Source organism: Carassius gibelio, chromosome B19 (assembly GCF_023724105.1).
Source record: "Carassius gibelio isolate Cgi1373 ecotype wild population from Czech Republic chromosome B19, carGib1.2-hapl.c, whole genome shotgun sequence".
Lineage (NCBI taxonomy): Eukaryota > Metazoa > Chordata > Actinopteri > Cypriniformes > Cyprinidae > Carassius > Carassius gibelio.
Genome location: NC_068414.1, coordinates 14874832 through 14888984, shown reverse-complemented (window position 1 = coordinate 14888984; position 14153 = coordinate 14874832). Strand labels below are relative to the sequence as shown.

Sequence of the window (14153 nt, the reverse complement as noted above, 5' to 3'; positions counted from 1 at the left end):
AATCTAATCTAATAAATATTGATGAAAGCCAAAATATTAAATGCCATGGATGAAAATGTTATCGTAATCTGTTTTGTAGAGGAGATGATTTTGAAGGAAGGTCTGTTATTGAAATCTGTCGACTTTAGCTACCTTTGTTGCAATATGATGGTGATAGTTAAAAAAATGGAAAATGCAACTTCAAGGTTATTTTTTATTTTATTTTTTTAAGTTTGCATGACATTAACTCAATAAGTATCAAATATATCTTAATGTCCTATTTTGGATTTAGGTTCTTAACAAACATTGTGAAGGCATACATGTTCTTTTTCCAGAGATATGGATTTTTCAAACGTCAAATTTAAAAAGCAAAAACCAAAATGTGGGTGACTTTGCATTCAGCTGATACTTTTTTCTTTTAAAGATGACTAAATGAAAAACAAATTATGTTGAAACTAGAACAGTATCTTGTATAAAAGTTGCAGTATTCTCTAGGCCTCTAGAGCAGGGTGACCATATGAGCCGTTTTCCCAAGACGCGTCCTTGGATTTCTATATTGCCTAAAACATCCAAAGTAGTTTGACCAATAACATGCAGGTGTTACATAATCAACCAATCATGGCGTGTGAGAAGGTGAGATCTACAGAGAACGATCAAAGCAATGCAAATATACGTACATGTTAGGTGTTTGTTCGTTCATTCAACTTGAAGCGTCGCTGCGCACCGATCATTGTATGACACCAGAGAACAAGAGAGTGATTGAATTCATAAGGAGCCGTCTGCTCTGCTCTCTATAGCGCTTATGAATGTCTTACAATGATCGATCTGCACAGCACAAACAGCCAAAATCTGGATATTTTAGGCAATATATAAAAATCCTGGCAAGGACGCGTCCTGGGAAAATGGCTCATATGGTCACCCTGCTCTAGAAGACTTTATTTCGTAACTCAAAATTCTCTAGTTCTCTTAAAGACTCAGTGTTCTTTGAGAAAGTGAGGAGGTTCAGTCTCAGATCAGTGAATCTGGATGACAGCAGCAAAGACAGAAGCTCCTATCATGAGAAATAACAGTCTGAAGGAGAACTGGACTTCTTACACAAGCTGAACTGTGTTTCTGAGCAGTGATTTCTTAGAGGAAATTCTCTAAGAGCATAATCAATCTTGCAGGCTAAGAACAGAATATTACATGTCTCTATTCCTCGCTGTCATGCAGAGACCCTTCTATTGCTCTTAGTCATAACCACATTACAACATCCACACAAACACACATGCTTATGCACAGAGCATCATTAAATTAACTGTAATAAGCCATTATATAATAATAACTTGCATTAGAGTGACAGAATGAATATATATATATAATTATTACGAAATGGAAAGAAAAGGAACATTATTCATTTTGTAGACATGCTAAACAGTTAATTTAGTATGAAGTACAGTATATAGATGTTATAGATTAAGAAAAATAGAGGAAAGTTAGATTCAAGTCTATTCAAAAGTTTATTGGAGTGTGTGTGTGTGTGTGTGTTGTGAGCAGGCCTTTGGTCAAAGAGTGAAATGAAAGGCAAATGAATAGAAGACATGCGTGCACTGGAGCACAACTCTTTGATGAAAGACCAGAGACCAGAGCTGCTTCCCTCAGGACAACCACAGCCATTAATTAATCCACACACACACACACACACACACACACACACAGAGAGAGAGACACAGACACACATACACACACAAAAATGAATATGAGCATACTTGCTTTTATCTACAATCAAGTTACTGATGCAACACACACTCACACTCAGGTCTCTGTAGCACAATAAAGGAGCTGTACTTTTCCACATTCACTTCAGCCCACAGAAGGGGAAAAACAGACAGAAAACAACGGGACATGAGAAATGTAGACAGGATAAGAGAGATACAGTATGCAGACACCTGGAATTCCTGGAATCTGGAAAATAAGGGATAGACAGAGCCCTCACCTTCCCACAAACACTAAACAAGCACGGTCATTTGTTATTACTGGATATGTGGTTGATTCTTAGAGGATGTGTGCAGGACTAAAAGTAGCTTACCACATCTACAACAATTATCAAGCTAAAAGTCAAAAATAAATATTTAAATAAACACTTTACACAATGAGTACTAAATTTTCCATATTTAATTATTTTTTTAAATCAATTTAAAAGCAATGAAATATAGCAAAACACACACACACACACACACACGTTACTTTTTAAGGTCAATTAGCTTTCTACTGCATGCTAAATTGACAAACATCTTTTAGCATGGCAATTTACAATCTCTCTTATTGATGACTTTTTAATTTACTTTTATTACCGTTTTTTTTTTTTTTTTTTTTTTTGCTATTAAATGTGTATTCAGCAGTTCTTTAGCTAGCATTAGCATCTTCAGGTTCTTCAGGTACACCACAGCGGTCAGCATGACACAGATATTAGTGCATTTTAGAGAGCTGTCTATACAGTTAATTCATACTCTTACCTGTCCAACACAAATAAAGCATCTTGTCATCGCAACAGATTTTCTAGATATAAACTAGCATTTCAAAAGACTTGCATACAACATAAAACCATAAAAAGTTTCTTATCACCAATTTCTTTGTCCTCCAACCACAGCGGAGCTGGAGCATGGTCAGAGAGTACCGGAGGCAGATCCTGTCCCACCGCAGGTAAAGCTAAAGGACAGGCAAAAGTTTTTTGAGGAGGCTTTTCAGCAGGACATGGAGCACTACCTGTCCACGGGATACCTACAGATCGCAGAGAGAAGAGGTGAGCTATGCCCATTCCCTCGGCTCAAAGCTGGATCAGATCAAAATATGCCAGACACAGTAACACACACAGAAACTATTTTTCCAAAAAGTAAATATGCTGTAACATGTGTGAATAATTTAACAAACCTTTTTAAATACTTGAGTATGTCTGTTAAGATGGACTGGTACAAAAACACTCCGTAGTCTTTATTAAAAATAAGAGTGTCGGGTCCGCAGCACTCAAGATATTGCACTGGGGATGCTATTCCCAGTCCTGAAGCAGATAAACTGATTTTTGCTTTCATCTTCCAACTGGTCAATTTTGTACAATAGCTCAGGGGACACATAGTGCATGGGAATGTACGAAAGGGCAGCTGAAGAGAGTTGTGGACCTGCAAGTCCAATGGGCAATGCTGATCCAGTGGTAGATAAACTACACTAAAACAGCAAATGGAAGAGTAGTGAGGGAGAGCAAATGCTGCCTTCACATGCTATCTGAATTCTAGACAAAAATTTGACATAAACGGCTTTAGAGATACCTTATAAGTCCAATTTCTGACTAATAAACTCATATTCATGACAATTTCAAATAGCACATGAAGGCAGCATTAGATCAGCCAGTGTGTCATTACGAGGGCGGGGCTACCAGTAAAAACTCTTTTCAAATAACCTTAATATTACACCATGTCAAAATTAAAACTGACAGCATTGGAGCATTGGAGTGTCTCCAACTGTACACAGCAAATCTCAATAATCAGTAAAATGACACGCATCTGATGTCAAACACACCTTTTAAGAAGGCAGGGCTAAGATTTACCACTGAGTTATAAAGAAACCAAAGATTAACAATTTGGTCAATAAGTAAGAGGGGCCATTAACAGCCATTGGGTCATAAAGAAAGCGGGGTTAAGATCAGTCAATGGGTCATTAAGAAAAGAGAGGGTTTAAGATCAGCCAATGGCTCACAGGACACAAGGCTAAAATCAGCCAGTTGACCATAAAGAAGGTGGGACCAAGATCAGCCATAGGGTCATTGGGAGGGTGGGGTTAGGATCAGCGAGTGGGTCATAAAGAAAGAATGGTTATGATCAACTATTGGATCATTAAAAATGTGGGGCTAAAATCAGCCAATTGGTTATCAGGAAACCACTATTAAGATCAGCCAGTGTGTCCTTAAGAAGATATGGAATTAGACCAGCCACTGGGTCATAAATAAAGCAGGGTTAAGATCAGTCAATGTGTCATAAAGAAGGTAGGGTTATGGTTAGGATCAGCTAGTGGGTCATTAAAGGAATCATCAGATGTCCATTTTTTTCCGCAAGTTGAAGTGATTCTTTAGGGTCTTATTGAAAAGTTCATAACATATTTTTGCTAAAATTTCTCAATGGTAGTGTAAATCAACACCATTACTTCCGTGTCAAAAACAGCTCTGTTCACATAGGCCTGTTTTGGTCCATGTCCCTTTAAATGCTAATAAGCACCTTTCTTCAGTGGGCTGATGAGCCGATCTCTGAGAGACTGTAAACTTCAGCTGTATTTAGCTGAGGAACTTGCTAACTAGCGTGTTATTAGGAAAGGCAAAAAAAAAAAAAAAAAAATGAATGAATCCCTAGGTGAAGCTGGATCACAAATGATGTGCGCACACATAGACACATTAAGGTACATCGGGGGGTGCATTCCCTTCAAAAACAAATGTAATTCACTGCATCTTCAGTGATTCAGATGTTGGAAGTAAATGACAACTGCTATGTTCACTATTACATCCAACAACATAAGACATTCTTGTTTACACCTGCTCCAGCATCGAAACATCAGACTGATGACAGTTCAACTCAGGGCGGGTCTGTGATAAAACGCCAGTGTCAATCAATAGCCTTGGGAAGGGCTTTGTCACTCTGCAAAGAATTTTAGAACAGCCTGCTCTGAGAAAGTTATCATTATTATAAAAAGAAAAGAAAAAAGCACTGGGTACATTTTTATCATTAAAAAGTCACCTTTAAAGAGTTCACCCAAAATGAAAGTTGTGTCATTAATTACTCACCCTCATGTCGTTCCAAACCCATAAGACCTTTGATTATCTTCGGAACACAATTGAGATATTTTTTGAGAAATCTGAGGACTCTCAGACCCTGCATAGACAGCAATAAAACTGAAATGTTCCCAGGTCCAGAAACGTAGCAAGGATACTTTTTGTGCGCAAAGAAAACAGAACTAACTTAATTCTTCTCGCCGAGTTACCATCTTGCACCATTTTTGAGAGTACCACAGTGCATGCTCATGCGTTCTGCTGATCAGTGTTGTTTAGGTTCAGGAGATAGCGTGCGCATGCATGGTCGTTATTTTTGGTTTCTTTGCACACAAAAAGTATTTTTATAACTTAACAAAATTAAAGTCAAGCCACTGATGTCACATAGACTGTTTTATCGATGTCCTTGCTATGTTTCTGGACCTGGGAACATTTCAGTCACGTTGCTGTCTATGGGAGGGTCAGAAATCTCTCAGATTTAATAAAAAAGATAAGTGAAGATAAGTGAAGGTCTAATGGGTTTTGAACAACATGAGGGTGAGTAATTAATGACAATTTTCATTTTGGGGTGAACTATCCATAAAAGAAAGCAAGGTTAGGATCAGCTAGTTGGTCATTACTGTTACGTACAATCAAATTGTGTTGTAAGTGTGTTTTGTGTCTTTTCTATTGAAGCATACACACAGACTCTGAGTGTATGAGTGTGCAGTTGTGTTTGTGTCTCAATACTGTAAAGGGGAGCTAACATGTCTCTCTCTTTGCTGTCCACCTCCCTGTGCCGCTGGGCTCTTACACAACCTTGAGGTACGCAGTTCACCGCTCTGCTTACTGATGTCACGCTCACACACGCACATGTGACGGGCATGCCTCACGCCGCAATCTGTGTTTGTGAAGCATGCGCTAATGACATCACAGAGTCAACGCAACTGCAAGGTGACGAATCCAGGACATACTGTAGCTCAGTACATCAAATGAGATCTGACGCAACCAAATGTGCTCTTCTATTTGGCAAGAGCTGACTCAAGAACTCGCACGAAGGGCGAGATGCCAACTCCATGCGTTAAACGTTCATCCTGGACTCAAATCCTTGACACATCTTAGCGATTGAAGTGCGAGGTTGCAGGAAGTGATGCGATCGTTCTTCCTTTGGTTCACAGAGACAATAGGAAGCATGTCGTCAATGGAGGTGAACGTGGACATGCTGGAGCAAATGGACCTGATGGACATGTCTGACCATGAGGCACTGGACGTCTTTCTCAACTCTGGGGGCGAGGACAACAGTGTGGCTTCCCCGATGCTGGGTATACATACAGACAGTGACATTTCCCAACCATCAATCAATATTTGTACTGTTACTGCTCTATCGTTATGTCATATTTAAGTGGAGCCTGACTGATTTCCTTAGATCTAAACCACTCTTAGCTAATGACGAAAGTGGCTCCCTGGTATTGCGTCCCTTCTTATGTTTAAAGAACACTTGAGCTTCAGTAATGCTGCCATTAAATTAGTGCTGACATTTACTGCCACCGTCAGCAGAACACGCTGAGATGATGTCTGATAGCATCCAGAGAAGAACAAACAGGTTTTACAATTATCCCTAATTACATTGAGCTGCACTGAAAGCCAAGTTCTCTGGATTATACAGGCAACATCAGGACACTGGACGTACTTTTGTAAAATCAAGAGCACTGTCTCACTGTCTACAGTATACATAATCAGCTACCGTACTAACAAAACCAGCATAACTTCATTTAAAATGCAATCTGATGGTGATATTCATTACATTTCACAATTACGAGTTCGACAATGAATGCATAGACTATAGAACTCTTTTTGCAGAAAAATGCAAAGAAATGCAGTGTATTTACGTAAAAGTACAGATTTAAAACAGGTAACACTTTAGAATAAGGTTCCATTAGTTAATGTTAGTTAATGTATTAATTAACATGAACAAACAATGAATAATACATTTATTACTGTATTTATTCATCTTCGTTAATGTTAGTAAATGAAAATACAGTTATTCATTGTTAGTTCATGGTAATTCACAGTGCATTAACTAATGTTAACAAGCTCAACTTTTGATTTAAATAATGCATTAGTAAATGTTGAAATTAACATGAACTAAGACTTATAAATGCTGTAGAAGGATTGTTCTTGCTTAGTTCATGTTAACGAAAGTAGTTAACTAACATTAACTAATGCAAACTTATTCTAAAGTGTTACCTTAAAACATTCCGTCTGCCATCTTGGATTCATTTCTCTGTCTGCCATCTTGGATTCATTTATCTGAAGTTTTAAAGTTGCAGTGAACAAAAGTTCCTTTCTTCCATGTTGTGATGCACAGATCTCCAGTAAGCGAAATGTTCTCTGAGCAGTACCTTACTTTTGAAGCTAAATTAGCATTCTCAATCCCTTTTCTGCACGATTCTCTCTCAGGTCCTGACGTGGAGTCGTTCACCTCTGAGATCTCTCTTCAGGTGCCCACACAGGCCGACTTGAGACACAAGCTGGCGTCGCTGTCCTCCACCTGCACGGACTCAGCCAGCCAGGACACGGAGGCGGGGGAAGAGGAGGAGGAAGATGATCATGATGAGAGGGGACCAGCAGCCATCCCCGACTCTCCGCTTGTCCAGCCGGATCAGGAAGAGCTGGAGGAGAGTGCCACGTTAACCGAAAGAGAACGAAACCAGTCGATCAAGAACTGTGGGAGCAGCAGCTCATCCTAAAAAAAACAGAGGATGAACGACAGACTGTTAAAAGAAAAGTGATGCAGATAGAAGTGTGCTATGCACTTGCGTCCAAAGGAAGAGTGTGTGCACTGGTGTTCAATGAAACCCTTTTGGTTTTATAAAGAAATTCTGTGTGGTGTGCTGTGTAATGTGAAGCCCGATCCTGTGCCTGCCCTCCAGATCAATAAATATCTTTTCTTCTGTTGGACGTTCACTGCATACAGCTGATCGGCTGTTTGCCCCTCTGTGCCACTGATCTCAGTTACAGTGTTATAAAATATGTCATTATCTATATTATATTCTTTCCACTCTACAACTAGTTTGATCGGTTTCACATCTTGTGGAGTATTTCCAGCTTTAGATTACAAATGTACAAAAATGTATTCAAAAGGGATGTTGATGTCGTGAGGTACACGTCTGTCTCTGTATGTATAAAGTCAATACTGCTTTAGAGGCTTTTTGGTTCAACAGAGTGACTTTGATTATTATGATGAAAACACCACAATTTAGGCTCTGGGCCAAGCTTCGATACGTTTCATTTCCAGCCTGTTTCAACACCAGGGAAAAGCACGTGGAGATGCAGGAGCTGAATTAAAATGCTAAATTCACCATTCAAACAGTCAGACGTAGCAGATCACTGGTAAAATATGATTAAAAACATATCATTCACATTTGCAAAGTGGTCTAACTGGTCTAGCACAAAGATTTTACACCAAGGGGTCCACAGGGAGTCTGTAGATTGACTGTTGTGGTTATTGTAATAACTATTACTACTACAGTACTACTAATAGTTGAATAAAAACGGATTAATAATGTTTTTTTGGGAACAAAAATTACTATTATTAAATGCTAATAAAATTACAGTTTTAAAGACGTTTTTACATTTAAATATTTTTATTTTAATTATTTTGATTACTATAGTATTACTACAAGCACTATTATAATAATTATAATAAAAATAGTAAATCAAGATTGATTATAGGTACTATTTTTTAAGAGTAAAATCTATTGTTACTATAAACGTATACAATTAGACAGTTAACAAGATTAAAGACAGTTTAAAGTATTTTGTTTAGTGTAGCATTATTTCAACAATCACTATTAAATAATAATAATAAATGTAATAATTATTGTTATTACACTGCTAGTAGTTTTAAATGCTAACTAAATAACTGAATGAAGTTTAGTTAAAAAGTATCATGTTTATAACATTATTATGTATGAAATTAAATTTGTGATTTCAAGTATTTTAATTATAGCAGATTATTAACATTATTACTATAACCACTGTTAATCCTATTACAAATAAGAGTGTAAAACTAGAACAAAAATATAAAAAGACAATTCTTAAGGACATAAGTATTTTTCTATTATTACATTATTAAGTGTTATTTCAAATGTATATTTAACTGTGAGTACCCTGTAACTCATTAATAACATAATAAAATTAAGTTACATGCATTTTATACTATTAAATGCATTTTATTAAGTTATACCAAAGCCATCTGAGAGTGTGGGGATCCATGTGTGAGAAAAGATTCGCTTGTTCAACACATTCCTCTTTAAACCAATATAAAGTTCAGTAACAAAGAGCACAGACTGACAGGGAACTGTCCATGAGTTTTTATTAAACCTTAAGTACAAATTGAAAAAGTAAAAAACAAAAACAAAATAAAACAATATAACCAACATGAAACCTTTCCTCGTGAGAGGAAGAGCTGAGATGCAGTGCTAATAAATTAACTCGCCTGACCTTGAGCAAATCTCTCATCTTGTAGAAAAAGGAACAAAAACAACAACATTTCTGAATAAAATACATCGTAAGGCCATAAAAACTTGACAAAAGCTGTTTTTTGTTGAAAACACCCGACTTGGTTTTCATTAAATACTCCTAAAACAGTTCAGTCTTCTGTTAAGGACAACCAAAAAACTGGATTATAGTTTTTTTTTTTCCCTTGACAGTCTCCACTGGCAAGCTCAGTGCAACATGAGTAGCTACTACAATGTTGAATTTTCAGTAATGAAAATGTAAAAACCTTTTTTTTTTCTTTTTTTTGAAAGTATTTTCCCTTTTCTTTAAAAAAGTAAACCTAAAAAACAAAACTAGGGGGAAACCGCGACTCCATATCTTAGTCCTCAGTGATGTAAGCAGCACTTAAAATGTTATACACATTACCAGAGCAACCCTTTACGCATCAAACTCCCACAGCTGAAGAAACTGAAATGTAAGGCTTTTCTTCATCTGGCATCATCCATCAATCTATCTGTCCTTTACTTCTGTCACTCCAACAAAGGCTCAAGTATTAAAGACATTTACAGGATTATGTACAAAAAGGTGATTTTCTTACGTTTGTTTAAATCAATGATACTTCTGCAAAAAGGAAAAGACAGAACAAAAAGAAACAATAAAGAAAAAAATTTATAAAGAAACTGTATTTCACATTTTACACCCTTTGAATAGTGGCTCTAAATTGAGAAAGCACGTCAGAACAAAAGAGAAAATGAAAAGTCAAAAACACAAAATATAATAATTACAATAATATTATAGATTAATTAATGTTAACTGTTACAGATGAAGCTAAGTCTGGAAGAATGGAATGTTGACACGATTGCACATCTAGAAGCGGAAGAAGTCTCCGGGCTCTTCCGTCCTGTGGGATAAGAAGCTAGCGAACAGCACTTCTTTCTTATTACCTTTTTTGTATTGATATACAGTAAAAAAAACAAAAACAAAAAAACAAAAATGAAAACAAAAACAACAGCACCAAAATAAAGATCTCCCCGCTAAACATCAGGCACAGGTATCGCTCGTAAGCATCAGCGTGGGAGGAACCCCTCTCACTGCCGGGACAGGACCCGCTCATTCAATCCCTAACACCCACTTCCTCAAGTACAGCCCAACCTGCTGCCAAGGAAACCAGCGTTCCCCGAATCCACAGAGGAAAGTGTGAGATAAAAACCAGTCAAAATAAAAACACACAGTATTTCCTCTTTAAAAAAAAACTAAAACAGATATTAAAACAAGCTAAATTTCAAGTGTTTACTGTCTTTAGAGCTGCGTCTTCCGCAGAGGAGCTGGCTGCATGTCGACTAAATGAATTCAATTCAAAACAAATGTGATGTCACCAAACGAAAAAAAAAAAAAATTAAACATCCAAGCAAAACTAAAAGGATAAAAAAAAAAAAAAGATCAAAACAAAACTAAAAGGATAAAAAAACAAAAACAAACATCCAAAGAAAAATAAAAGGATAAAAAAAAAACATCAAAACAAAACAAAACTAAAAGGATAAAAAAAAAACAAAAAAACAAACATCAAAACAAAACTAAAAGGGAAAAAAAAGAAACAAAAACCACAACAAAATATAACAAAAAACTATAACTAAAAGCAAAAACAAAACAAAAAGCAACGCAAACACCAAGATGAATCAAAAAACAAACACCAAATCAAACACCAAAACAAAAAAACTAAAACAAAGTATACACCCAAAAAAAAAAAATAATAAAAATAAAATCTAAACGAAACAATGAAAAAATAATGAAAAAACATTCTCATGCAGCTCCATCAAGCACCAACATTCAAAGGAAAGGGGTTTGGAAAAATGAGGAGAGAAGCACCCATTTGTCCCAAGGTTCACAGTTCAGGAGGAGCGTGTGTGTGTGTGTGTGTGTGCAGTCAATGGGGCCGAAGACGAGGAGGAAGAGGGTCCAGGCAGAAAGGATGACATCATACTCCCACCTGTCAGTGAAATGCACACCTGGGACCATGTCTCTTAATGCTATCAAACATCTGGTGAATACAAACTAGAGCGCTAGTGCAAAAAAGGCAGCCTGCTTTCAACACAGGAAACTCTGCCCTGCTATGTGGGTGATAAGACACAAACGATATAAAAAGAGGGAGAAGAAATCGATTGGGTGACGTAGGCGTCTCTCCTCATGAGACGGCGGCGGCGGCACTTTTGGACAGGTGGGTCGGCAGGTGGGTCAGGGACAGCTCCACAGCAGATCTCTTGCGGGGGCCGCGCTTGGCGGGAGGTTTGGTGGGACTGGAGCCATTACAGCCGTCTGCTGCGCCTCTCACCAGGGCTTTACCACACACCTGATTCACCAAACTGTTGATCTGCTCCTGAGGGACCAGACCGAGACAAAGACAGGGAGAGACCGTCGTCAAAAAGAATTCAGCTTTACAATCACAGGAATAAATTACATTTTAAAATATATTTAAATGAGTCATTTTAAATATGTTACATAGAATCAACTTCATCTTTGTTTTTTTTTTTGCACATGTCCCAAAAACACATGCAATTTGCTTAAATTAATAACAAATTAATATCTGGTGAGACACAAACTGTTCAGATGTGAACTTATGGTTTTGAAGAAGAAAAGAAAAACAAAAAACCTCTCACTTGAGAATTGAGCGAACACAAATTTGTCAAAAACTGCAGTACAACACTGAATCCACAGAAACTCATTTGTATGTGGAAATGTTTATCCCTCTGCCAAAACACAATACTTTCTGAAGGAACAGAAACGGTCCATTTAGGAGGGTTGCTGAAGCCGATAGCGTCTCAACAGCTCCCCCTGCAGGCATGTTCACGGTCACATGTCTTACCTCATCATAGCGGTACATCATCTTGAGGCCGCGGCAGCTTTTGTGTTTCTCCACGTAGTGCAGCGCACACTCCAGACAGAAGACCACATTTTCATTCTCCTGCACCACCTGCAGCATTAACAACAGCCATCAGCTCAATCAAGACCAGAACTCAGTTTCAACACTTTTCTTTTGTCAGTGATGACTGAATGTGGATTATCAGCACTGGAGGTAAAATCACATCTGTGAGTCAACTGTAGAACTGTTCAGTTATATTGAGATGACAACAAAAGATTAAACAACACACACCGACAAAACTACAATGAAAACCAGTGTTGTACAGTACAGAACAAAGCGCATTACAGAGCACTGCAATATAGATTTAACTAGTCAATCCAGTAAATACTGTAGACTTTATTGTGATTTGTAGTATAGTGCAGTAGTGTATAGATCAGTGATTTTTAACCTTGTCGATTGAGATAACACTCAAAGGGGCATTCAAGACATTTCTAATACTTCTATTATAAATCACAAAGCTACACATTTTAGTTTAGGGAACACTATTCACTATTAACTAGTTTCTTATTAGCATGCATATTCCTAGCATAAGGGCCGTCTTTTTCAGTGCCTACAAAGCACATATTAATGCTGCATGACTATATTAGACCCTTTACATAAACTACTACAAACAACTACCTTACATGCTTAATGTTGCTTATTATGAGCAGTAATTAGGAGTTTATTGAGGGAAAACTCTTGGTTAATCATCAATGTGTTCCCTAATCCAAAGTGTTACCAAACTGTTCTATTTATAGAAAGCAGGAGTAGAAACATTAAAATATTCATATAAATTTGCAATATTAAATAAATATTTAAATATTATAAAAAAATTATCATTTGTTTAATTAATTAATTTTAATTATTTGAAATATGATTAAAGATATTAAATATTAACATAATAAACCTCCTTAATTCCAAAAGTCTTAATTCTCCTCTTTAGGGTTAAAACAAAAACAAAAAAACTTTTGTACTCATTTGAGATTATGCTTTCATTTTATTTCCTTGACTTTTCTTGGTCTTTAAAATCCCCTCATTCCCTGGATAATGTGATTCTTAAATAAGAATTACAAAATAAAATAAAATAATAATAATAATAAATAGTTTCACCTTTATATTGGTTGAGAACAGCTATTACAGACTATACACAGTACTTTAATATTAATATTAGTACAGTATATACTGTACTGCCCACTAAAGTGCAGTCTAGTTTTTACACTGTGTAACAATAATCATACTATCTATCCTAAATAGTGAAATGAATAAGTGCATCCCATAATAACAGCATGGTTTCGATGCCTAACATGGGCTAATTTGGGAGTTTTTTATGTATACTACACTGGATCTACAGTAGAGTGTAACCTGAGCTGAATCTCACCATAGATAAGTAGCAGAGGTGCTGGCACGTTTGGCAGCGTCTCTCGGACGACTCCAGCGTCAGCCACTTGCGGGGTTTCTTCCTGGTGTCCGCGGGTGACTGGTTGTTGTCGTGCGTGCAGTAGCGTGCGGAGGAGAGCAGCCCGGCTTCATACAGATCCTGCCTTTGCTTCATCTCTATGTTCCTGTAGGACAGGGATATTCAATTCCAGTTAGAGGACCAAGAGGTCCGGTTTTTAGATTTCCAGACCGACCTCAACCCCAGAACAGTTCTATAAAAAAATAGAATTAAAAACACTTGACCAGTTAGGCCAAACCTCAGCGTGGCTTTCCAGCGCTCACCTGAGATCTTTAAGAAGATTAGAGATTGTACTGAGCACAAGTCTGTTTTCTCGTTTGGCCTCGGCTGTGGCGATCTGGTAGAGCAGCTTCTCCATAGAGAAGGGTTTTGCTATGTGCCTGTATTTCAGGTCCTGGAAGAGAAGAGCAAAGATGTAGAGCGTCTTCTAAACGTCTTTAGGTCAAACGGGCGGATGTGGAAATGGGAGAGTCTCACTTTAGCAGCCTCGTAGCCCAGGTTCATCCACTGTGGTGTGGCGAAGTGCACGGTTTCAGACACACTGTAGCCGC

General features: G+C 37.4%; 2 protein-coding genes across 3 annotated transcripts in view; one reads left to right on the top strand and one right to left on the bottom strand.

The window, feature by feature from the left end:
- The window catches only part of LOC127979136 (dysbindin-like), a 42995-nt gene extending 35039 nt beyond the window's left edge, over window positions 1-7956 (top strand). The window contains exons 2-4 of one of the 2 annotated variants that reach the window (XM_052584337.1): window positions 2609-2761; window positions 5935-6069; window positions 7208-7956. In XM_052584337.1, coding sequence (XP_052440297.1) covers window positions 2609-2761; window positions 5935-6069; window positions 7208-7497 — 578 coding nt within the window. In that variant the 3' untranslated portion in view covers window positions 7498-7956. Of the gene's footprint in view, window positions 1-2608; window positions 2762-5925; window positions 6070-7207 lie in introns of both variants that reach the window. The other variant, XM_052584336.1, reaches the window with a different exon arrangement.
- Window positions 7957-9108: 1152 nt separating this feature from the next.
- The window catches only part of jarid2b (jumonji, AT rich interactive domain 2b), a 110476-nt gene continuing 105431 nt past the window's right edge, over window positions 9109-14153 (bottom strand). The window contains exons 14-18 of the mRNA XM_052584332.1: window positions 14080-14153; window positions 13866-13996; window positions 13525-13708; window positions 12111-12218; window positions 9109-11624 (exon numbers count right to left, since the gene is read on the bottom strand). The exon at window positions 14080-14153 is cut by the window's right edge and continues 109 nt beyond it. Coding sequence (XP_052440292.1) covers window positions 11433-11624; window positions 12111-12218; window positions 13525-13708; window positions 13866-13996; window positions 14080-14153 — 689 coding nt within the window. The 3' untranslated portion in view covers window positions 9109-11432. The remainder of the gene's footprint in view (window positions 11625-12110; window positions 12219-13524; window positions 13709-13865; window positions 13997-14079) is intronic.